The 27,270-nt window shown below is 37.1% G+C and overlaps 3 protein-coding genes across 5 annotated transcripts in view; 1 reads left to right on the plus strand and 2 right to left on the minus strand.

Moving 5' to 3' along the window:
• LOC149790490 (mannose-1-phosphate guanyltransferase alpha-A-like) overlaps positions 1-5,191 on the minus strand; it is a 48,426-nt gene extending 43,235 nt beyond the window's left edge. For all 3 annotated transcript variants that reach the window (XM_089972537.1, XM_089972534.1, XM_089972535.1), the window contains exons 1-2: positions 5,024-5,191; positions 3,954-4,051 (exon numbers count right to left, since the gene is read on the minus strand). In XM_089972537.1, coding sequence (XP_089828663.1) covers positions 3,954-4,051; positions 5,024-5,066 — 141 coding nt within the window. In that variant the 5' untranslated portion in view covers positions 5,067-5,191. The remainder of the gene's footprint in view (positions 1-3,953; positions 4,052-5,023) is intronic.
• A 78-nt stretch (positions 5,192-5,269) lies between these two features.
• LOC149790491 (cytochrome P450 20A1-like) lies at positions 5,270-9,057 on the plus strand. The gene has a single exon (XM_089972538.1). The coding sequence runs from the start codon at positions 5,423-5,425 to the stop codon at positions 6,821-6,823; it is 1,401 nt and encodes a 466-aa protein (XP_089828664.1). The 5' UTR covers positions 5,270-5,422; the 3' UTR covers positions 6,824-9,057.
• A 7,835-nt stretch (positions 9,058-16,892) lies between these two features.
• Positions 16,893-17,318, minus strand: LOC149790492 (protein CFDP2-like). Its single transcript, XM_089973229.1, has one exon. The coding sequence runs from the start codon at positions 17,316-17,318 to the stop codon at positions 16,893-16,895; it is 426 nt and encodes a 141-aa protein (XP_089829355.1).
• Positions 17,319-27,270: the final 9,952 nt, after the last annotated feature.

Consider the following 27,270-nt stretch of genomic DNA (forward strand, 5'->3'; position numbering starts at 1 on the left):
AGTTTTAGTGCAATCATCCAAGTAGAGTAAGTGGCCGAGTGGTCAAAAGCACTCTCCATTACAGATCACTGCCATCTCACCTCTGTCTGCGTGGGTTCGAGTCTTGGATTCAGCCAATGTGGGTATGTGAGAAAGCTTGCCAGTAGCTTCTCGAAGGTCTGTGGTTCTTTCCGGGGTTTTCCCAGGTTCTTCCTCCACCATTAATACTGGCCACTATGTATAGCTTATCGTGTGCTGAAAAATAGCGTTAAACGCCACAACAACAACAACCAAGTAGAATAGAAGGACAAGCAATAACAAACTTGTTTTCAGACAAATGGATAGGCCATCCTTTATGTGTGTGTGTGTCTGATTTACATTTTTAATGTAGCTTTAACAACCTTTCAATCATATCGTTATGTCTGCAGTGTGGCAGTTTATAGTCTAGCACTGTGGCATCATGAGGCAGATATGTAGCATCATGTCCCACCCATTCACATTATCTTAACACCAGGCTTACTAGTCCCAACACTAACCTTTTAACGCTGAATGCCAAGCAAGGCTACTGCTAGTACCATTTTTATAAGTCTTTGGTATGACTTGACCATGGTTCAAATCCACGACCCTCCCATATCCAAGGTTAATGCTCTAACCACTTAGGCCACCGCAGCAGTCGCCATCCTTTAAGCTAGCCTGGTCTATTCTCACTAGAGCCAATAATAACTACAGTAATAATAATACTAATAATTATTGCTGTTATGCCACATTAGTGCGAAGTGAGATAGCAGTCACATTTCCATGTGATTGTAGGTTATGAGGAATAGTGATAACAAACTTGTGCAAACTGATGGACAGTTGGCAGATTCAAAGAATTTCCAGATTTTTTTTACTACATGTACCAATGAATATTGTGAACTGATCTTTATCATTTGGTCTGAAAAATCAAATACATATTTTAAACTTCTTTGTAATTACTAATAACAATTTATCCGTAAGTAGGGTTCAACATAGGATTTTGGAAAGCGCATTCCTGGACTCCTTACTTGGAAAAGTTGCAGTCCAAGCCCTAAAATTAGGAGTCACAATAATAACACTTTTTTCATGCAACAATTAAGATTGCTATGTGTGTATTGTTGTGTCACCAATATACATATCACCAGATTGCCAACGTTTATTCACTGTGAAATATTTAGTATTATAACAAGTGAATTAAAAATTGAGGCAATTGATAACCACAATAATTGTGATTTTGATATTACAATTGTAAGAATTCTCAATGCCTCTGCCTTGACAGTTATTTTGTGTGTGGAGAAAAGAAATCGAGGAGGAGATTCCACTTTCTTTTCTATATTAATTGTTTTAATAAGCTTAATTCAATGTCAAGTCTATGTATTTTCTAAGACAATACAAGAAGAAAACAAACTTTAACAATTTCTACACAGCTGATTTCAATCAAAATCATTTAGTTCCAGACATTGTTTCTTGGGATGCCATTGCATTTTTCCTTCCAGTCATGACACAATGTGCTTAAAGCTAACAATATTCCATTGTTTTCTTGTTTTATCAACCCAATGGACTGTCCTTTTACATGGTTCATTCCATGAATCTCACAGTCTTTTTGATGTTGTTTTCTTTATTAACCCTGATTTCTTTATAGATGCATCTACTAGTCTGTCTGCCAGTCTTGTGAGATTCATGCTCATCTAAAATGTTCCAACTGGCACCAAATATTAGAAGTGTGTAGTAATATGGGTATACATACCAGAATACTTCTCACTGTACCAATATGCCAGTGGTTTCCTTCAGCAAGGAATGTATGGAAATTCCTGAGTAATCTTATGAATGTAATGATATTAACAGCATTTTTAATTTTTCATTACAAAGTTATTAATTTATTATTACAAAACAGTTCACTGAACACAAATTAATTTTGAATCTTACAATTATAATTATATTAATGCTCCTATAATCACACATTCGACATGTATCATGTATGCCAATATGGTGGCCAAAAAGAATGTTGTAACTGATATTCAGGCCAATGGAACTTGCGTAACAATACAAATTTTGAAGAGTCATTTCTTAGTTATTTACTTACAAATGTTAATCTGTTAACTACACCTGTTCCTTTTCAAGATTGTGAATCATCCTAAAGTTTTGTGTGTGTGACAATTTGTCAGTCATATTGCTACAATGTCAGCAGTGTGGCAGTTTATAGTAATGTCTAGCACTGGGGCATCATGTCGCAGACATGTAGCATGTGTCACACCCAGTCGCATTATCCTGACACAAGGTCAACTGGCCAAAACAGTTATCTCTTCATGCTTTACACCTAGTAAGGCAGCTGTGAGTACCATTTTCATAAGTCTTTGGTATGACTCAGCCAGGGGTGGATGCTCTAAGCACTAGGCCACTGGAGCGGTCTTCAAGCTGAGGACAGCAATACTTTCTATTTAAAAAAGTTAATTTTTTTAAAAGTCCACAAAATGTTATCCAGTTTCTTGAGTGTGTTCCGTGCTTACTGGATGCTTTCTGGCTCTGCCTGATAAATATCTTGCCTAGGTGTTGGTACCCTACTCAAAGATTCCCTGCCTACCATATCAATAGTGTAAATAGCAAATTACAGGTTTCAGTGTCAACACTTTCTTTATTAATCAACATGCTCTCTAAATTCAGTACAATATCATCGCAACTTTACAACAATCCGATAAAAGAAATAACAAACTGCATGCTGACAAATTTTAATCATTTCTTTTGACTGTATACTGTGATTCTTTTAAATATCCATAACTGTTCTAAACTCTTGACATGAAAACACTTTTGGGCTTTTCCCGGATTTTTATGGATGGTAGAAACAGTGTGTAATCCATTAATCACCAGTTCCAACAGAAATTCGGTAAGGTTACAGTTTGATATGGTACTAAATGCCATGGGTTAGTACATCTACATTGGATGCAGAAGGTCGTTTGTTTGAACTCTAGTTGGATAACACCCAAAAATTATCAAAATGGTACAGGCAGCTGACTCACTAGGCACTCAGCATTAAGAGGTTAGTGCTTGGACTTGTTGGTCCGGTCTCATGATTATGTGACAGGGTGGAACATGATCCTACAGGTCTACAGCATGATGCCCCAGTGCTAGACATTACTATAAACTGCCACACTGAATACATCATAGCAATATCACTGAAAATTGTTAAAAATATATTAAATAATCAACATCACACACACTAAATGCAATGAAATTTGTTGGTTATAAATCATAAATTTATGGTCTTAATGAACAATGATCCTTCTGTGGACACAACAGGACCCCTTCCCCAATGTATGAATCTGGATCCTGTATACACTTATTTATAAGCTGAGTCCAGCTGTTAACAACACAGACCCTGATCTGCCATTGCATACAGCAATGACATTCAAATCTATGCTGTTTGTTATACTGATCACTTCTAACAAACTGCACATATCTGTGATCAGTCAGATCATTATGCAACAGAAGATCTGGGTCTGTGTGACTCCAGCTCTATGCAAGTAAATATGGTATCAATGAAAATGTGAATTACCAAAAGCCAATGAAACTTATACGCTTGAAAGCAGTACAGCTGACAGTCACAATCACCAATTTAAGTGTTTTCATTTTAACATCATATATAATACAGAAATAACTTAATTTCACCACAGTGCTCATTTTTATGCCATTATTGGTGCCTGATGCTATGACCTGCATGCATCTCACATACGTAGTATATGTATTAATTTTGTTTGAAAATTATGCAAAAATAATCATTACTGGACAGCTTAGATGTATAATTTGCCACAGATTTTCCTTAATGAACAAGTATTCTATTGGAAAATTACTTTCAGCTTACACCAATTCTGATTTTGGCAATAACATCAGGAAGGCATCTATGGCATAAATTGAGTATCACCTGTAAAAGAAAGTAATATGACTGATGTTTGTTGCAGGATTACCTTACTAGCTGCCTCTATATGGTGATAAATCACTGGGAACCCAGCAACTGGAAACAACGGTTTGGGCAAATCCAATGAGAGGGGTCTAAATCTTGTACCTATCATTGACAAAGCAAAACAACAGATCAGTTATTGCCTACAGTGTGCATATACTGCTATTTATCGATCACATTAGTTTATTGAAGAGTGATTTATTCAACTATATGGACACCACAGCAAATAACCAAAACCATGAAGATGAAATAAAGGAATCATGGCAATAACAGACATTATGAAATGTTTTAGTACAACTTGAGCTGGTGTATGAACAGACAATAAAATTAATATAATAGATATGTCAATAGACAGCAGTATAGTACACCAACATCAAGGATATGAAAACCACTTAAAATGTTGTTATTTCATTCATCAATTTAAAATTTCTAACCTGACTGCTGCCAGGGGGTCAATAACATTGTCAACTTATTGGCATTTCAAACCAAACAGGAACTCTAAACATAAACAAGCATACATACGGCTTGGCCATTATCTGGATTCCAGATTAGTCCATTTCAGTAAAAATTACATCAAATGTGTCCAATATTTGCAATGTCAGGATTTAATATTTCTAAAAAGATATTAACTGAAAAGGAAGAACAGTTGCATGCAAGTGTTCAAAGAGAGAATTCCAAAATTTACGACGTTATTGAGTCTATCAAAGACACTGAATTAAATCAAATTTTTTGCATGAAAACACTGACATGCACATATGGTGACCGTGTTAATGAAGAAACCCTTGCTCGATTAAAATACCAACAAGTTGACGGCGCTTGGAACTCCAATTGCAACAATCCGGGGGGGGGGGGGGGAAATCGAAACTGATGAATGAAATAACAGTACGTTGTTTTCTCAAGCTTTTGGTTTTTGACATCGTTAAGTGGGGTGTTGGTATTACAACAAATAAATATATTTAAAAAAAAAAACGGGACGGTGTGTGAATATAATAGTACTACAGGACATGACAGATTGGTCCTAGATAACAAGGTACCGTTTTCATCTAGAAACATTTTATGCTTTCGGAATGAGTGTACCTTTCATTGGCCCACCGATAAGAATAATAGTCTTCAAAGCCATTTAGAAATATCTATGGTTTTTCACTGTGAAATACTTTTGTTTTCATATGATGATTGTTTGTTTAGATGTTGCACGTCAACGGAGCGTGTGCCAAGTCACGTCATGTTTCCGGAAATCCATCACTTAGACGCCTGAAATCAGCACACTCCTTGACGCTCGTACTCTTTCGGGATGTAGAAGTAACTCATTCATTCGGAATATCTTTTTACTTTTCCAGCACACGCTACAAGGGGGGGCGGGCTCACCGATTATTATGTACTAGTGAGTGAGTAACGTATGTGAGGTGAACTTTGTATTTAAAATATGCATTACTGATTGTATCAATATTTGCTGCAGTAAGATAGATACATTAAAATATGCTGGAATACGCAATATTTGCCGTGACATTTGTCCTGGCACTCCTTATTGCCGTTATATATCTTTACCCCGGATCCAGTAAGCCTATTTCGATACCAGGGCTTGAGCCAACCACCAAAGAGGATGGAAACTTGACTGACATTTCAAGAGCTGGCAGTTTACATGAGTTTCTCACTGACCTTCACAAAAGGTTTGGTGATATAGTCTCTTTCTGGATGGGAAAGAAATGTGTTGTCAGCATTGCTTCACCAGAACTCTTCAAGGAACATCAAGGAGTTTTTGATAGGCCTCCCGAGCTTTTCAAGCTTTTCGAGCCGATCATTGGACCAAAGTGCATTCAGTATGCTAATGGGAGTGATGGGCGCAGTAGACGTGCTTTGTATGACAAAGCATTATCCCATGATGCCATTAGAAACTTTTACCAATCTTTTCAAGAGGTCGCAGATGAACTTGCTAATAAGTGGTTGACTTTGACAAAGGAGGAACACGTGTCCCTGAGTATGTACATGTCATCATTTGCCCTGAAAGCAGTTCTGATAACCCTGTTTGGGAAGAACATCAACGATGACAAAAAGATATTGAAGTTTAGAAGAAAATATGATGTGTGCTGGACTGAGATGGAAAGACGATTGGTAGAGTCACCTGATGCCATGAGAGAGAAAATTTTTGAAGATGCACTCAATTCCCTTAAGAAACAAATAATTGAAGTGATAAAGGATAGGAAAAAAAATCGACCCAAAAATGGAGAGGAAATATTGATTGATATAATTCTGGATACTACTGAAGATGAAGAAATTCAGTTGTCTGACTCAATAGCCTTTGTAATAGGAGGATTTCACACCACTGCCAATTTACTAACTTGGGCTTTCTACTTCCTGGCAAGCCATCAGGATGTCCAGCAAAAGTTGTATGAAGAGATTCAATCAGTGCTTGGAAACGAAGATGTGGACCATACAAATATAGGAGAACTTGTATACTTGAGACAGGTGCAAGATGAAACACTAAGGTGTGCTGTTGTAGCCCCATGGGCAGCCAGATTCCAGGACTTTGACTCAGAGCTTGGTGGACACAAAATTCCTAAAAATACTCCTCTGATACATGCTCTGGGAGTGGTGCTGCAGGATGAGAAAATCTGGCCTCTGCCAAATAAATTTGACCCAGATCGATTCAGTCCTGAGAACACAAAAAAAAGACCAACTCTTGCCTTCTCACCCTTTGGATTTGCTGGAAAGAGAATTTGCCCTGGGCACAGATTTAGTTATGCAGAAGCCTCAGTGTGCATGTCAACCCTTCTGAAAAAGTTCAAAGTTCACATGGTTGAAGGTCAAGTAGTGATCCCTGTGCATGGTCTGGTTACCCATCCAGAGGATGAAGTTTGGATAACCATCAGCAAACGCTGAGGATCTTAAATATTTCATCTCAGTCCTGTTAAAATAAAACAAGAATGGAAAATTGTTATCTTTTCTAGTTGTGACAAGTTTGTATTTTAAAAGAATGCTTGAAACTGGTAAAGATACTAAAACAAGGAATTTAATAGCAGGACTTTTATATGATATTTTGATGCCTTTACCAGAGTTTAGAGAGAGAAAAAAAACATAATGTATCTTTTGTATTCTGCATTTTTAAAAATATTAATGTGAGTTTGATTGCTTGGGTTTTTCTGTTCAATTATTGATAATTCTATATATTATGTAAAACTTGACACTTGTGTCATAACATTTTTAGACTAAAATGACAATAACAATTAATTGTTGACTTTTGGGTTGGTATTTTGTTTTGTAGCTGAACTGTACAAAGCTATTTTTGTAGTATATTGCATGTATATGTTGTCCAGTTAAGAAAGTAGCAATAATAAATTAAAGCAAGAATTACATAATACTTTCCCCGCATTGCTAGGAGTGTGGATCATGGATTTTGCCTTGATATGAGACCATTCAGACAGCATGTTCTATTTTTACAGATTATTAGTCTGTATTTCTTTTACTAACTTTAATTTTTTTTCTGTATAGAATGTTCAATTAGTATTTCACTTGTATATGACAAGGAAGTGTTCAGTAAGGATTGCTTTGACCAGTGTTAGTGATTGAGTCCTTTTGTACAGACTGTTTGTTTAGGTGACAATAGCTAATGATTGTCAGAGTTCAGTGGAAGTTGTGCATGTAAATTTGGTTTCAATCACAGACCATTTAACAGTCACTGTTTATTAATCATCCTTACTGAATTTAGTTCATTTGACAGCCAGAAATAAAGTGAGCTGTAAGGCTGATTTAATTTCTAGTCAGAGAAACTATGCTTGTCTTTTTGTGCAATTGAACGTGGTCATTCAGATCTGGACACCACTCCATTTATTTTTGTTATTGAGATGTACAAAAAGAATGTATGTCATATCCATATACAAAACAAATATATATGTGTATATTCATTGAGAACCTTATGATGTACATGCAAGTCTAATCTAATTTTTTTAAAGATCACACTTCTAAAAATTTTACTTGTAATCTATTAGATTGGTTTGCTTTTTGTTTGATTTTCATTTGATTAATTGCAAAAGCTTACTTTAAGTTAGCCAAACATCTAAAATTGATTCTTTAAGTGAGCTGTAAGGTTGATTTAATTTCTAGTCGGAGAAACTATGCTTGTCTTTTTGTGCAATTGAATATATGGAAATTAAATAGTACATGGTGCTTGTATTATTTAATTTCCATATTTGCTTTTGAAAAGCTTCTACAACTTAAAATTGAAATGTCATCATAATAATTTTTATCTTTAATATGCATCTTATACCAAGTGCAAAATACAAATAAACAATATTCATGCTTTAAATTTTTTTTATTTTAAAATTAAAACATGCAGAGTGGAGAGAATCTTGTCATACCTCTATTACTATATTAATGTAATGTAGATGATATTTCTATGGATATTGTACTTTTGAAATTGTATGATCTTAGCACACAGCTACCTAAAATGACTGCTCTCTTGTGCTAAAAAGTCAGCCTGATTTAGTCTAAAGTACACTATCCGTAGCAGCTATTAAAACAGGGAAAAAGAATTTTGTGAGACTAGACAATACCAGCTTCTGAAAGTGCAATGAATGAATTACCAAATATATAAAATGTATAATAATAAAAAAAAACATTATCGGCTCTATTTTTATACAATTTACCCCAGGAGGTGAACATGACTAAGTGGAGCTAGCACTGTTTTGAAGATGCACATCTGGAGTAAGGCCAAGCTGTATACTCTATAAACCATATTACACCCATCAATCATACACAAAAATAAAGGGAATTCAATGTTCTTCAAACTGTACCTAAGATATACAGGGTCTTTTTTAAATAGCCAGTATAACCAGTGAGGAAGGCCGGGGAAATTCTTTTTCTTTAAAATTCTAAATGCAAAATACCAAACTATAGAGCGGCACCAATAGGCTGCAGATGTAAGAACTACTTAGAACTGACTTCAAGCCCATGGTTTTATTACATCATAATAACTTTAGCAGTCTCATAATGACAAGACATCGTGTATCACTTACAGGAATGTAAGCAATGATTTCAGGGTAGTAAAAGTGTCAGATTTGTAAAAATATATTTTTGTTTCAAAGATAAAGCATTGAAAATTAAAGGTCAAATATTCATTGATTTTCATCGAATATTTTTGTTATAACATCTATTGTTTACGTTTACAAATATCTTTTTTTCACACATCTAACCGGATGTTAATTCGCCCTGCCGTCAACCGTTTCCGAATGGAATATTCACTGTACCGACAACAAATAGTGTATAAATCAGCACTTAGCAAAATATATGGAATGAAAACTCCAGAGCAAATTTAAGAACATCAAACGAAATATAGGATAGTAGCATCCATCATATAGAACATATCGAAGAAACGAAGTGGCACTGTGCCGGCACACATACATAACTCATGAATGGTGAGCCTCAACTGGATTGCATACCATGCCATTTTCCTCTATCAGTAAAAGTTTGTCCTTGTAACAAACAATGAATGAAAATAATAAGGGGAGAGATTTCCTCCTTGCATAAAAATTTGGAACTTTGGAAGAAAAGAAAACAAAAGAACAACATTTAAAAACAAACAAAAAAAAAACACAAGAACACAAAACCAATGTTCTCTGGCAAGCAACATTACATTGGACCTCCTGTGTACATACAACTTCTGAATAATTCTAAAACCCTTGTCGTTGACATTCCTTCTGAGTAATTTCATCTACTTATTTAGGTTTGAGTCTAGGTCATTGGAATCCCCCCATAAAAAATTGTATGTGTGTGTGTGATTTACATTTACCTGAACACCAAAAAAAATCAGATGCTTTGCTAAATCGAACAAAAAAGTACAGAATTATTTGTTTGTTGTGGGGTTTTTTTTAAAATTATTATTTCAGCATTATATTCAGGTAGATAAAGCAAATTCAACGATCCATTGTTGAGTATCCAGTTCTGCTTTTCCAATAGTTTATTGTATTTAGAATAACCGTGAATACTGAGGCCGCTTACAATTATTTGTGGAAGATGACTTTCAGGGTGAGTTGGATCAGTGCATCATTCATAAATAGGACTTAATGTGCTTGCATGCCAGCAATCTGGGATAATTCCTGTCTTGAGTATCAGCTTTTTAAAAATTAATATAAATAGGCATTTTGTATTTAAAGTATATTTCATAAATTCATTGATCATTTTATCATTTGTGACAATATATGCATAAAACCTATTAATCTCTTTCATATGATCAGAATTATTGTAGATACAATTGAAGACCATTGCACAGTAATGGATAGCTACCTTGCATATTTTTATTTTTATTTTTGTTTTTTTTTATTTTAGTTTTTGTTATGGAGAGGTCTTATCAATTGATATTGCATTTCCAAGTTAAGGGTCCATGTGGGCACGAATCAAGTCAAGTAAACATGATTGTGATTAAAGTAGGGCGATCCTTCTAGAGTATGGTTTATTCTTTTATTATTGGAAGCGGAATGATGCATTGCGTAGAGCTTTGAGACCAAGAGACAGTATTGTGTGAGAAAAGCAAACTATGTTCTGTCTACTATCATTTTACATCCGATACGACAGAAGTATATTCCAGGCCCATCGCAGAGAAATCTGTATGGCATAACAGTACAGTGCTACAAAACAGGGGTGCAGGGGTACTTTGTTACATTGAACTTTATTATGAAAGTTTTCCTTTAAAGAAAAGTAACACAGAATGCATTTAACTGATAACATCATTGCCCCCTTAACTGAAATGTTACTATGAAAAGTAAACGGGAAAAAGTAAAAAAAAGAAATAATGATAATAATGATTCATAAACCTTTAAATATAGTTCCACTTATAAACTTCACACACACACACATTATATATATATATATATATATATATATATATATATATATATATATATATATATATATATATATAATGTGTTATGCAAATTGTAGTTTGTAACTGACCTTGTCCAAATTTAAGTTCATTAATTTTGTAAACAACAGAATACTAATATTTTTTCTACAATTGTGGATTTAAGCACCCAGATCAATATTAATGCAAACCTGTTTATTTAGGTCTTGGTCTAGAACATTGGAATCCCCCCATACAAAATGTGCATGTGTGTGTGTGTGTGCGTGTGTGATTTGCATTTTTAACATAGTTTGAAGAATCTTTCTGGGTCTTGGATATTGGAATGCCCCCATACAAAATGTGTTTGTGTGTGTGATTTATATTTTTAACATAGTTTGAACAATCTTTCTGTGTCTAGGACATTGGAATCCCCCCATACAAAATTGTGTGTGTGTGTGTGATTTACATTTTTAGCATAGCTTGAACAATCTTTCTGGGTCTTGGATATTAGAATTCCCCCATAAAAATGTATGTGTGTGTGTGTGTGTGTAATAATAGTAGTAAGTTTTCGTCATACATGTGAAAATGTGATGCTGACCTGTCTTGAATGTAATCGACGTCGAGGTGCTAGTTCACAAAACAGAATGTGGTGGTAATTGTGTGTCTTCAGGAATTACTTGTAATTCTTCACGTACAAATCCACATTGAGGAGCAGTTGAATCTAGTCTGTAGATTGCAGGTCTACCTGTGGATCTTACCACGCTAGAAATTGTATTTGTTGTAATACTCCAAATAGGAACAGTTGCTGTTTTACCACCTTCATGTTCACTGGGTTCGTATAAATATCTTAGTCAAATTACATAATACTGGTTGTTTTGAAAAGTCATGTCATTGTATTGGTATATGTTTTTTTTTAATCGCATTAATAGGTGTCATGGCAGTTCAAAAATTTCCTTTTTTAATGCAAACTATTACACTTGGTAATCTTGCAATCCATTGGCGAGATCTCGTATCTTTCTGAATTATTTCCTTTGCATAGATATCCAAATAACCACTCAGCAAGTGTTCGATTAAATCATTCAACAATTGCCTGATCACGATGTATTGCAGTATGTCCTCGTCTGATTTTGACATTAAGTTTTTCATCAGAGATGATACTACACCAAGAAATTCTTTGTCAGGATCAACCTGTAATAGTTGTGGCCATCATAAGGGACCGCGTTGATAAATTCGTTCAAAAGCAGATACAACTTCAGCAGCTTTTTTAGTTGATAGTGGTTCTGCATCTTTAGTGGTTCTACATGCAACGTCAACGACAGTCAACGTGCATTTGTATGTTAATTGAAGTCTACCAGTTTTGATAGTATGGTGTGGTGTGGTAAAAATAAAATATCTGCTTGATGAACTTCATTAGGAGTGCTGACATCAAAACGTGCATGGTGAATTTTTGTTAAGTGGTGGTCGATAACTTTGCCATATTGCCTGTCATGCTAACTACGCTTCAGCAGCAGAACGTGTGACATTTGCTGCATCAGCGAGTTTACTAATAGCTTCTCTACCTTTCCAATCTCCTCTTGGGCTATAATAAATCAATTCCATTATTTTAATAATTGGTTAATTAATTACCGGCTCCGAATAATAATTTACCTTTCGTCGCATATTTTATTGCCAATCTAGCTAATTTTCTTTACAAGATAAAACTTTCATGGAATTTAATGCATGAATTAATTCCACATCTGCAACATGACTTTTTTGTAAATCATTGCTTTTATACGCAACATCATGAATATGACACGCTTTATCAATTGTATTTACTGGATATTCACCAGGTCTTGGTTGATTTTGGTTATCAAGTCGAGTTCCATGACCTCAATAATTTTATCCTGGAAGATATTTTTCTCCTGGGTATTTAGCCCAAGGAGTTCTGTTAATTTTGCTAATAAAGTAGCGATATCACGTTTTACACATTTACTTGTAAGTACATGTCTTTTATTTATTGTTAGGATTGTTGTCAATCCACTGTATGGGGTGGATGCTCTACATCGAACACAATAGATTCATATTTATTATATTTATATAATATGGATGTCATTGATTTCTCAGCGACACGAAAGCAAGAGCCAGTAAAACATATTTCAGCATTACCGAGTTCTATCAGAATGATAATAACAGGTCCTTCCGGATCAGGTAAAACGCAATTATTACTTAATTTGATAATGAGATTGTCAAAGTGGGACAAGTTTTATTTAGTTGTACCATCAGCTGATCTGATTTGCTACGATGTACTTAAAGATTTTAATGAAAATTCAAACTTGTTATATGAAGATGGTGACGACATTATTAATTTTATAAATGATATTGATGAAGCACCGTCCGTAGATGAATTGGATAGATTTATTAATAATCTCGTATTATACGACGACGTAATGCTGACAAACAAATCCAGCAAGAATATTTTCTCGAGGTAGGCATAAAAATACTGATGTGATTTATGTTACTCAGAGATATACACAAATACCTAAAGTGATCAGATATAACTGTAATATTTTAGTTGTGTTTAATGGAGTTGATACACATACTCTGCGAAATATTCATCAGACTTGGTGTAGTGGGGATATGGACATGATTAAGTTCAAAAACGTCTTTTCAAAAGCACAATCGGCTCCGCACGGATTTATAAAATAAATTTGCACGATCGTAGAACACGATATCGTGTAGGTCTTGATAAAATAATTGGTTGATAGAATAATGATTTAATTATAGCAATAGAGAGGGTGCGACCTCAGTAAAACGTCTGGAGGGTAAATGAAAAGATGCTTACAAATTAAAAACAAAAACAAAACACTAATGACAAAATTAACATAACAAAAAAAATAACCCAATTAGAGAGAAACTCTCGGTAAAGTCAGAGGCTTCAGTTTAGCGTTAGTGACCGTATGTTTTATATTTTTTTCATATGATGTCTTTGTTTTCAAAATGACGTTTCATCAAAAGGTCTGTTCACACACTCTGCTGCTCAAGTCTTTTCACTAATGACATCGTCACTCAAGAAAATATTCATTCTGTTCACAAACGTCGTGAAATATATCCGTTATTCACTCGTTTCAAATAAATATCAACTCCTTAACGTTGCTGTCAGTTGTTATTTTCCATCATAACAGAGGACGGCTTGGTATGTGCTTCGATCCAATCGTTAAAACATTGTTCTCTTCTATGTAATACAAACCCGATTCTTCTACTGTATATAGCCGATCTACTTTCTAAAACGTCTAATGAGTAAGCAAACGTTGGTTGTTTGCCTCTAATCCAGTGTATAATCCAGTATATAGATCAACCCATGTTATTTAAGCACCATGAACATTTGCAACAATTTGTAAAAGTCGGATTATTCGTCGGAATGAAATAATGATAAATCATATGAGTTTAACTTCTGTCCTGTAAAAGTTGTTAGCACAGTGAACTCCATGTTGTTGTTTGTATTTTCTCACTTAAACCCTTTCTTTGTTCTGCATCGAACATCTGCCACTATAATGTGGTTGCGTCTCAAACAATTTAAATAGCGTCTTAAATGCAAACAAAATTAATGTTATCCAGATACATATGGCCCGGAAAAATAATAAAATCGTAAAGCAATATACACCAGGCACAGGTTTGATTTCTCGTCAAAATCTTTATATTATTATCGATTGATTTTTGTAATTCTTCCTATTTACGCCCAAAAGCAATACTTTACAGCCATTTCCTCGTTAAATTCAGTCGTTAAGGTCTCCACGTGCCACCCTTGGTAGTGAGTCAGGGGGCATTCTGCAGACGTGGCCGAGCCATATCCGTCGACGAGTTGCAATGGTCTCAGCAATGGTGCTTGTGCCCGCTCTGTGCCGGAGTTCCTCGTTCGAGATCATGTTTGGCCAGAAGATCCTCATGATCCGTCGCAGGCATTTGGTCTGGAAGACTTCGAGCTTGCGTTCTATGTTAGCAGTGGTCTTCCAACACTCTGACCCGTACAAAAGGACGCTCAGCACGTTGCTCTTGAAGATACGGATCTTCGTGTGGGCGCTGAGTTTTGTTGTCCTCCAGCATTGCGAAGGCCTGGTTGGCGTTGCTCATTCTTGTGGTGACTTCCCTTGTGCAATATCCATCCGTGGCGACCTTGCTGCTCAGGTATGTGAATTCGTCTACTTCTTGCAGAGGCTGGTCGTTGATGGTGATTGGGTCGCCCACTCTAGTGTTCTTCCTCAAGACTTGTGTCTTCCCTATGTTGACTCGAAGACCTATGGTGCTTGCTGACTGTACCAACTGTTGTGTCTTCTGTTGGATATCCTGGTGTCTGCTTGCCAGCAACCCGATGTCGTCGGCATAATCCAGGTCATCCAGCATTGAGGTCAGCGTCCACTGTATTCCTTGCCTCCTTCCCTCTGTGGTGCGGCGCATGATCCAGTCAATGGCCAGCGAGAAGAGGATCGGCGAGAGAATGCATTCTTGCTTCACTCCGGTTTCCACCTTGAATGGTTCAGTGAGTAGGTTGTTGTGGATGACTCAGCACTCAAAGTTCTCGTACAGGGGCCTGATGACGTTGACAAGTTTCTGGGGGATGCCGTAGTGTCGTAGGATCTTCCACTGAGAGGCTCGGTGCAGGCTGTCGAAGGCCTTCTCAAAGTCCACAATGATCACATAAAGGGATCCATTCCACTCATGAGACTGCTCAAGGATCTGTCTCAGAACGAAGATGTGGTTGATGCAGGATTTGCCCTTCCTAAAGCCTGCCTGTTCCTGGCGTAGGATGCCGTCCACAGCTGATGTGATGCATTGGAGAACGATGCGACTGAAAATCTTACTGGAGATGGATAGTAAGGTGAATCCTCGCCAGTTGTTGCAGTTCCCCAGATCTCCTTTCTTGGGAAGTTTGACGATGATTCCTGTTTTCCAGTCATTCGGTGCTTCTTCACTATCCCAGATCTTTTGGAGACTCTGGCAAAGAAGCTGCGGAGTCTTTGTGTCTTCTGCCTTCAGCATCTCGGGACATGCTCCATCATTGCCAGGTGCCTTCCCATTCTTCAGCTTGTGGATGGCCTGCTTGACCTCCTCAACAGTGATGTCGTCGCAGTTGATGTCAAGGTCCTCCTCTGCTTCAGGAATGTCAGCGAGTACTGGTGGGTCTGGGCGATTCAGTATGGACTCAAAGTGTTGCTTCCACCTCTTTAGCTTCTCCTCCTCCACTGTGACATGAGTTCCATCTTCATCTCTCACTGGAAGATCGTGGTGCTGGCCGTAGTCGCCCTTCAGCTTCTTGGTGTTCTGGTACACCGTCTTCATGTCTTTCTGCTCTGCGGCTGCCTCCGCCTCCTTTGCCAGTCTCTCTGTGTATTCTCTCCTGTCTCTCCTTGCTGATTTCTTCACCTCCTTGTCTTTTCCTCTATACTCCTTCGAAATTCTCTCTTTCAGTCTTGGTGACCTGGAGTCCAAAAGTCTCTTCTTAATCTGTCATCTCTCTTCTATGCGAGTCCACGTCTCTCCTGATATCCACTCTGTCTTCTTACTATTCCTATAACCTAAAACTACTTCTCCTGCTTCCTTCATTACTCTGTTGAAATTGTCGATGGTCAGCGCTGTCTCATCTTCTAGAACACTAAACCTATTCCTTAGGGCCAGCCTAAACTCTTCCTTCACTTTTGGATCTTTCAGCTTGGCCACATCGAAGCGCTGATTCCTGGAGACCCTTATCCTGACTTTCCAACGCTTCAAAGTCACCTTGGCCACCAGACGACTATGGTCGCTGCCGATGTCAGCATGCTGCATCACTTGCACATCGTGCAGGGAGTGTTTCCATCAGCCGTTGATGATGATGTGGTCGATCTGGTTCTGAGTTCTGCCGTCTGGTGACGTCCATGTGAGCTTGTGGATGTCCTTGTGCTCCAACAGGGTCCCTCCTATGACCAAGTCATTCTCTTCACAAAAGTTGACCAGTCTTTCCCCGTTGTCGGTCATCACACCTACTCCATTGCGCCCCATGGTCCTCTCTCTGTCTTTATTGTCGCAGCCGACCCTAGCGTTGAAGTCGCCAAGTAGCAACAGCACGTCATGTCGAGGGACGTCCTCTAAAACGGCTTGAAGAGCGTCTTAAAAGGTGTCTTTGTCCTCTTCTTCCGCGTCGTCTATTGGTGCATATGCCACAACAACAGACAGCTTGGCGTACTTGGAGTTCATCCTGGCGTACAGCAGGAGCTCGTTCACTGGCTTCCACTGTATAACGGTATTGGTCTTGTTCTTGCTGATAATGATGGCGACCCCCTCCCGGTGGTCAGTGTCCTTCCTTCCGGACCAGATGATGACTTCTCCGGAGTTCAACTTCTGCTTGCCGGCACCAGTCCATCGTGCTTCTGTTACACCCATGAGGGTCAAATTGTAGTGATTCAGTTCGCTCACTGCTTGTGCCAGTTTTCCAGTCTGGTTGAGCGTTCGCACGTTCCAGAATCCAACTCTGATCCATGTTTTTGGCGTCAGGAGTTCCGCTATCGGGATGGGGACGTCCTTGCCATCCGTCATAGAGCCAGTTGCCTGGTCTGCTTCGCTTCCATTGCCGGTTGTCGTTTGTTCCCTTGTTGTCGTTTCCGTAGCAAGAGTTGTTTTAACGGGGTGGGGTTATATTATTCTTAAATCTATTGTTATTTAAATTACATCTGTTTCCCTCGTGAACTCATGTTCTAAATTACTTAAAATGTTCTCACGCATTTCATTTTGGTTTATGTATCAATACTAACTTGTATCACACATATATTAGTAACTACTCCTCAAGCAATGTATATTATTAACTAGTCCTCAACCAGTGTATATAAATAACTAGTCCTCGATCAATGTATATTATTAACTAGTCATCGATCAATGAATATTGTTAACTAGTCATCGATCACTGTATATTATTAACAAGTCATCGATCAATGTATATTGTTAACTAGTCATCAATCGATATATATTATTACCTAATCATCGATCAATGTATATTCTTAGCTAATCCTCAACCAGTGCATATAAATAACTAGTCCTCGATCAATGTATATTATTAACTAGTCATCTATCAATGTATATTATTAACTAGTCATCGATCAATGCATATTGTTAACTAGTCATCGATCACTGTATATTATTAATTAGTATTCGATAAATGCATATTATTAACAAGTCATCGATCAATGTATATTGTTAACTAGTCATCGATCGATATATATTATTAACTAATCATCGATCAATGCATAGTATTAACTAGTCATCGATCAACATATATTATTAACTAGTCATCGATCACAGTATATTATTAACTAATCCAGGGGCGTACCTAAAGAATATGGCACATGGGACGGATCCTTTTCTTGGCACCCCCGCAAGTAATTTTAAAATGTAACCAGACAGACAAATATATTATGTTTGCAAGTAGAATTGTTGTTGTTGTTGTTCTAGAGTTTAACGCCATTTTTCAGCACAAGATAGGCTATACATGGCGGCCAGTATAACTGGCGGAGGAAGAACCCTGGAAAACCCAGGGAAGAACCACCGACCCACGAGAAGCTACCGGCAGGCTTTCCCACGTACCAACGTTAGCCGAGCCTTGGACTCGAACCCACGCAGACAGAGGTGAGATGGCAGTGATCCGTAACGGAGAGCGCTTTAGACTACTCGGCCACTCGGGGCCCCAGTAGAATTGTAAAAAGTAGAGTGCCGTCATAAGCAAATAGCAATAACTTTTACTTTGGGGAATTTGCCATTTGGTTTGAAAACTTGTACTGGTATTTCATCTTTCCCGATGGCACCCCACCCCACCCCTCTTCTGTCTGTCACTCCGGATGGACTCCCCCCCCCCCTTAGTACACCCCTGAACTAGTCTTTGATCGCTTTATACTTTTATGTACTCCTCGATCAATACATATTATTAACCCGTCCTCGATCAATGTATATTATTAACCCGTCCTCGATCAAGATATTAATTTGTCTGGGGGGGGGGGGAGCCGAGTGGTCTAAAGCGCTCACAGTTACGGATCACTGCCTGTCTCACCTCTGTCTGCGTCTGTTCGAGTCTCGGATTCGGCTAATGTGGTTATGTGAGAAAGCTTGCCAGTAGCTTCTCGTGGGTCGGTGGTTCTTTCTGGGGGTTTTCCGGGCTCTTCCTCCACCATTAATACTGACCGCCATGTATAGCCTATCTTGTGCTGAAAAATGGCGTTAAACCTTTCAACAACAACAACATTTGTCTCGGTTTTGTAATGTTCAAACAGGAATGTAAGATGTTAACTTAAGCAAAACGCAGTCTCTTGAATCGTTTTTATCTTTTCATACCAGTATGAAATAAACAAATCCTGAATTGATTTCATGGATCTTATAAGGATGCTATTCAAACTAATTATATATTTGACTTTGTGTAAATTTCCTATCTGTTTTCCTTCTCTTTCTCTTATTGCATTAGTGTTAGCTGTTATCTTCTTGTAACATTTTGCAGCTGACTGTATATGCGAAGCAGAAGTGACTCCGAAGCGTCCTTTAGTACGATTGTAACTGCTCTGGTGGCCTAGTGGTTAGATCGTCCGCACAGAATGCGGGAGGTCGCGTGTTCGAACCCTAGCCGAGTCATACCAAAGACTTATAAAATGGTACTTACAGCTGCTTCGCTAGGCGCTCAGCTTTAAGAGGTTAGTGTTAGGACTGGTCGGCCTGGTGTCAGGATAATATGACTGGGTGAGACATGATGCTACATGTCTGCGACGTGATGCCACAGTGCTACACATCACTATAAAGTGCCACACTGCAGACACCGTAGCGATATGACTGAATTATTTTTATAAAGTTACGTTACGAATCCAAATCAAACACACACAGAACGATTGTATTATTTATTTGGCACCTCCTTCTGTATGACTGTATCATGCATTTGACACGTCCTTTAGTACGGATTGTATCATGTATTTGGGACGTCCTTAAGTACTATTGTAATATTTATATATGCAGTTTAATTTCAATGGTTTGTCAAATGAAAGTTCTGCCAAAATTATATCAATAGCACACTAAATAACATGCGAACCGTTTAATTGATTTTGGATTTTTAAAACTGTACCTTCTTCAGGCATTATAGTTTAACAGCGATCTACATTAAAACATAGTAATTGAGTTATGATAATTCCTCTGCTGTATTGACCAAAATATCTGAAAATTACTTAACAAAATATTTTCTTTTTTCACGTCTGTATATGTGCATGAAATAAATATTTAAAAACATCTTATTTCAAATTAATGTTATCTTGCATGTGTGTAGTCATCACAATTACGCTAATGAAACAGTATTTACACATCAACTTGTCTTTATATCTCCATCGATTGATCGAAGAGATGAAGTAGGTACGCTCAGTTATTAAAGATTATAATTTCCTTTGACACTACATTTGCGATAGTTTTTAATTGATGTGGTTCATTAAAATACTTTTGTTTACAAAATATCATTTAATTAAAAGAACTATATGCAAGATCATTTGAGACTATTTAAAACAACGGAGATATAATTAGATACTTCTATATACTTTTAATTTTTCAAAGTTTCTCATTTTTGAGATTTTACGGTTTCAAAAAGTCCTGAAAAAATAGCACTCATTCGGTTGCTCCAGAATCAGCAATATGCATATAAATATCAAAACATAATTCCTACTCCATTTAGTTCGAAAGATGAATGATCACCTTCCATATTGGGTGATCTTTTGTGCTCCCCCTCTCATGTAAATTCAACAAATATATATTTCAAAGCCGAGAAATACATACGAAGATACATCTAATGGTATTAAATTGTTCCATTGTATTTAGTAAACTGTATCAGATCATGCCCTGAGTGAAAAGGGGGGTTGTTGTTGCTCACACACCACACGTGACTTTAATAAGTGTCGTGGATTTTAGTTGGTGCAAAACTCAATCCGAGAATCTATTGTAGAACACGATTGTTTTCATCGTGTCTTACCTTTCAATAACGATACTTCTCTTTATCAAAGACCACGGATCAATTTGATTTATAGGTATTATTAAGGTAAAACAGAAATGGAAAAAAATTAATAAAATATTTAAGTGAAAATGTACGTGGCTTGGTAGGAAAAAAATTAAGCGAAGTATATAGTATATGATCCGTTTCAAATCTGATTTTTCATCAGTTAAAAGAATTTGAACTTTTTTCTTCCATCATGCCCTCACATGTCCACCCCACTACCCTTGGCACAGACACAAGCTGTAATTTGTTTGTCATCAACACACGACATGCAGTTCATTACTTCAGATGTTTTAGAAAGACAGTATCTCTCTGTCTTCGAAAAAATAATTTGGCGAACTAGCTAAAGAACTTTGTATAGTACTGAAGAATGCACATCAAACCTTGCCAAAGATACAAACGTAATAGAAAATACGGACGAGGAAAAAGACCATTGGAGTAGAAAGCTCTCGTCTGAGGTGGCGAAGAATAGCAGAGATGCTGAAAGGTCTCATATTTGGAGGGTAAGGTGAGAGACATTGCAAGGATATTAGCTAATATTTGATCAGAACAAATTATTTTGTCAATTTCTATTGGATGCGAATGATGAATACACTTTCTTATTAAATATGATAATAAATATGCAGACTTTATGCAATTGTGAATTATGGGGATTTATTCTTCAGTACCATTTGCATCTCCAGTATCTGATATCATCCATCAAGTTAGCTCTGTGACGTCATCTTGGCCAACTGTTAAAGACCTATTATTTACTCCAAAATCTTTACTTACAATATCTAACGTGCTGTTACAGTCGTTATTATTATTATTATTATTATTGAACAAGGCCTACAAGAGTGAATGCCAAATTTTATTTTAATAATGTATTGAAATTAAAACACCCTATTAAAATATGACAAAGAGAGATTGTTTTTAAAATTTGGATCGGAGGATAGGCTAGAGCTGAAACAACTGATATTGTGGGAAGACGGACAACTGGACGAAAGTCTCGGTCTCGGAATGCAAAATTGTCTAACACTGCCGAGTTGCAGTAGAGGAACGACGTATTATTCTAAATCGTATTTTAAGAGACAAAACCCTACATCCACTTAGCATGTACCTCACGATAAATCAACATTTTTATATATTTATCCATCCTTTACTGTTACAGTGAGTGTGGCGCACTCGTCAATGTTTACGTACAGATTCTAGACCAACAAGTGGGTCTCTGCTTTGTTTTTTTTTTTCTGTCATTACTGGTAGCGCTACCAGTAATGTCAGAAAAAAGTGAAGACCTACTTGTTGGTCTGGTACAGATGCGTGTTCAACTTACGTATGGATTCCATTTCAGAGGAAGCATAGTTTATTTGCGGTCGAACATTTTTTAAAAAAAATTGTGAATAAGGTTTCCATACACATGACAGATGACCTGTTTCTGCTTCAACAGTTATCTCAGTCATCCCACAGGAGTCTTACGTTTTATCAACAAAGTACGGCAGTCAATACAAGATTAGGTATAAAAGATTATATTACCGATAAGGTGATTTCATGTTGTCAGTGATTTCGCCGTACTTTATTGATAAAACGTAAGACTCCTGAGTAGGGGAGGTAACTCAAAACGTCGATTTTATACCTGTAATCTTCGACAATTGTTATTTCCCTTAGACCTGTAATAAACACGTTCACATGCGCTCTCTCTCTCTCTCTCTCTCTCTCTCTCACACACACACACACACACACACACACGCACACACGGGTATATACATAGATTTGATAATGTTGGTTGTCAGAATCATCAGTGCTTTCACTGAACATTCATTTGATTTATCAAGCTTGAAAATATATTTAAATATATTTTAAAAAACACTACACATGGAAATTGCTTTAGACATATGATAGAATTTTTGTCATATTTTAGATCGAGATAAAGTGCATAGCCTTGGTCTCCACTGTTCTTGATCCATTAATTCAAATGAATATCATCCCTGTTCTTTTGAAGAAAGGGTGAGATTGTTATCATACCCATCCAGATGTGAATAATTAGTTGTTAATGCAGCTGTAACATTCAAGATACAGATTTCTGACTAAAGGATATGATTGGAGGCGGTCTGTGTTTGTTCAGAATAGTTTTAAAATTTTTACACAACTTATAGAGGTTGCGTATGTCTTACATAAATTCAGAATAACTCCCTAATCGTGAGACATATCTTGTGTTATTAATCTGGACATAGATTTGAATGGGACCCCTGGACCATGCTCGTAATACATACTGTTGTGGTCACATGGCCACGACATAAAAACTTTTGAGATTTCTAGGTGTGAAAAGACGAATTGAGATATATACAATGGTAGGGTTGCCAAACATCCTGTTGGGGCGGAAATGTTGTCCTTTTCAGTCCTTGAATCTGTATACAAATAATGATACAGGTACGCCCACTCTACAGAGTGTCCTCTTGTTCGAAAGTTCAAATATGGTAACCCTGTGCAACTGTCTTTTGACCACAGTATGTTCTTATGATCTCTGATCTCGAAACTTCATTGAGATTCTCACCTTCAGCCACTGCTTCGGTGGCCTAGTGGTTAGAGCTTCCACCCATGATGCGTGAGGTCATGGTTTCGAACCCCGCCGAGTCATACCAAAGACTTCTAAAATGGTACTAACAGTTGTCTTGCTAGGCGCTCAGCATTAAGAGGTTAGTGCTAGGACTGGTCGGCCTGGTGTTAGGATAATGTGACATGATGCCCCAGTGCTAGACATCACTTTACACTACCACATTGCAGACATCGTAGTGATATGACTGGAAAATTGTTAAATCTATGTTAAAAATCTAAATCACACACAAATCACACGCTTTCAGCCATATACAGGGTATGTACTTGCTAATAAGTCGAGTCTAACTGCAATCATCATAGACTCTGATCTGCAATTGTAGAATGCACCAACAGATCAAGGTATATGTTGTTTGTTCTAAGGATCACTAATAACAATTATGCTGCCACATTATGCAATGGCAGATCTTGGTCTTTCCAGTTCACAGTTGGACTTGACTTGTAGCAGGTACTGTTATATTGTTCTGTTACTGTGGCATAAAATTTATACTGACATTGGCCATACAATCCATCCCAATGCATTGACATTGGCCATGCAATCCATCCCTATGCCCTGACATTTGCCATGCAATCTATCCCTATGCCCTGAGATTTGCCATGAAATCCATCCCTATGCCCTGACATTGGCCATGCAATCCATCCCTATGCCCTGACATTTGCCATGCAATCCATCCCTATGCCCTGACATTGGCCATGCAGTCCATCCCTATGCCCTGACATTGTCCATGCAATCCATCCCTATGCCCTGACATTGGCCATGCAATCCATCCCCATGCCCTGACATTGGCCATGCAATTCATCCCTATGCCCTGACATTGGCCATGCGATTCATCCCTATGCACTGACATTGGGCATGCAATCCATCCCTATGCACTGACATTGGGCATGCAATCCATCCCTATGCACAAAGCACCATGGTATTCATAACAAAACTTGCCATCTGCATATGACATGAGAAAAATACATCATTGTTCTATCGAAATGAATTAAAATATCTGGAAATGTAAGATTTTTGAAATGACAGACTTTAAGATAATTGTATTGCCAATCTCCTTTCAGTGCTCTATGACACTGAAATATTTCCAACCCATTTATTTTTTTGCCTTGTAATTATTCTTCAGTGTTAAAATATTTAATTATATTAGCTGTGATGACTTGCCATAGAAATTCCCATTGCATATTGCTCCCCCCCCCCCACTTTAAGCACTCTTACCCCACCGACAAGATTCCAGGGGATGTTTGAAATTGGTCATATATATATATATATATATATATATATATATATATATATATATATATACATAAACATAATTTTAACATATTTTACTTTGACCCTCTCCAGAGAACTCCACAGGCAGGAACCATGGATCATACAAATTTTGCTGATGGTTTCCACACAGACAGATAGATGGACAGACCATCTCTTGGTGGAAAAGTGGAGGGTATCAAAATATAACTGATGCTTTCTATACCGTCTTCATAAAACTAGGCATATCAGATTTTCATTTCTGCATTGTAAATTCGGTTTGACCACCAGTTACCAAACTGTCCAGATAGTTTGTGCTTGGAGTAAGGAAGTACTACATCAGTTTTAGGGTCAAAGGCCAAGATTATGTGACTGAAAGAAGAAAAATTGTTTCTGCACAATAGCTTGAGTTCAACAACATATACAATTACCAAACTTCATGGATGGCTTGCACTGGCAATAAGGAAGAATAATTTTCATTTTGTTATCGAAAGGTCAGAGGTCAATGTTACTGGCAAGAAAGGTTTTTCACACATAACTAATTTAATTTTCTCCACCATCTGCAGTTAACAAACTTCATGGATGGCTTGTACTTGGAGTAAGGAAGAATAATATTGAATTTGGTGACAAAAAAAATCAGTGGTCAAGGTCATTTTATATAAACAATGGTTTTCACACAATAATTCGCTTTCTCCTTTTACAGTTACCACACTTGTGGATTGCTTGTACTTTAGGTAAGGAAGAATGCTACTAATTAAGGTCAAACTTTCCAAGGTCAAGGTCACTGTGACTGTGACTGAAGGAAAAATATTTGGTTTCTGAGCAAAATTTCAGTTGTCAACCATGTACCATCACCAGAGTTTATGGGTGGCTTAAATTTGGGGCGGGAAAGAAGTCTATTGATTTTAGGGTGAAAAAGGTCAAATAGCAAGGTAACTGTGGCTGAAAGAAGGAAAATATTTTTTTGTATAAAAACTTGACTTTTTCACAAAACTTTCTGGACGTGTTGTATCTAATGTATGGAAGAGGCCTATTCAATTTTGGATCAAAAGAGGTCAAAGATCATAGTTATCATGGATCAGAGAAAAATGGGTTTTGCAGAATAACTTCTTTCTAGTGTATTCCTTGTGGAGGTCAGTAATGAAACCTAAACAATCTGTGGACTAAATGTCAGATGTCACAGTCATGAAAATTATAGTTTCTGCACATAAAGGTTAGTTTAAGGTCACATATCTGGAACAGAGGGTGAGATCAATGAGACCCATTCGTGCATATAGGACTATTAAATAAATATTGGACATATAAAGTGCCATTCTTATTATAAGGTAAATACAAAAATTATGTATTTCCAGTCAGCCAACCATCCCTGTTTCACATTGCTGACCCTTGCACTTTTTCCCCCCATGGTTAAAAAAAAATAATTTGAAAAAAAAATCATAATAAATATATATAATGTATTTTTAAAAAATGACCTGCTCACCCTAAGTTTAGATCCAATGCAATAGGAAACATATTTTTTTTTGGGGGGATGGGTGCCTAGTGAGGAGGGGTGCCTAGTGGTGTCTGGATGATCATCATTGATTGTTCAGTAACATTAGGCACAATTTGGTGACTGGTTGTGATAAAGACAGTTGTACCCAAGGATTGTCATGAATGAAAAAGGCAGAGGTTCAATGGATTTTCAGGTCAGAAGTCAGCAGAAAGATCTGTAAATTGGTCACATTTGATCAGTCATTTAAAACATTTCCAGATTTTTTTAAAATTGTTTTTAGTGAACAAGTCCAGTTACATATACAAAGTGTTGGTTCCATTCTGAATGTCTGGTATCTGACTGAAAAAAATATTGGACCAATGTGCAATTTCACAGGATTCCAGGAAACTGATTTGGAAAGAGTTTGGAACATAAAAATATGCATAAATTGAATGCCTATTGGGTCAACTTTTGCATAAGATTTGCCCCTTAAAGGGACAATGGCTCATTTATTTGATTCAGGAGTTTACCTGTGACTTTTAAACAGAAGGGAATTCTATCCTTTGTTTTTTATTTAGTGTATGTATTAGTCATGGTTGTTGCACAAGCTTATATGAATAGTAATGAAATGATTTAAACCATACAACAAATTAAATCCATGTCATGATGTATGGAGATTTGACAATGAATCAAATCCTTGGTGATGCATGGGAATTTGAAAATGAATCAAATCCTTGGTGATGCATGGAGATTTGACAATGAATAAAATCTTTGGTAATGCTTGGAGATTTGAAAATGAATCAAATCCTTGGTGATGCTTGGAGATTTGAAAATGAATCAAATCTTTGGTGATGCTTGGAGATTTGAAAATGAATCAAATCCTTGGTGATGCTTGGAGATTTGAAAATGAATAAAATCCTTGGTGATGCTTGGAGATTTGACAATGAATCAAATCTTTGGTGATGCTTGGAGATTTGAAAATGAATCAAATCCTTGGTGATGCTTGGAGATTTGACAATGAATCAAATCCTTGGTGATGCATGGGAATTTGACAATGAATCAAATCCTTGGTGATGCTTGGAGATTTGAAAATGAATCAAATCCTTGGTGATGCTTGGAGATTTGACAATGAATCAAATCCTTGGTGATGCATGGAGATTTGAAAATGAATCAAATCCTTGGT

This window comes from Sinohyriopsis cumingii, chromosome 10 (assembly GCF_028554795.1).
Source record: "Sinohyriopsis cumingii isolate HCF-2022 chromosome 10, ASM2855479v2, whole genome shotgun sequence".
NCBI lineage: Eukaryota > Metazoa > Mollusca > Bivalvia > Unionida > Unionidae > Sinohyriopsis > Sinohyriopsis cumingii.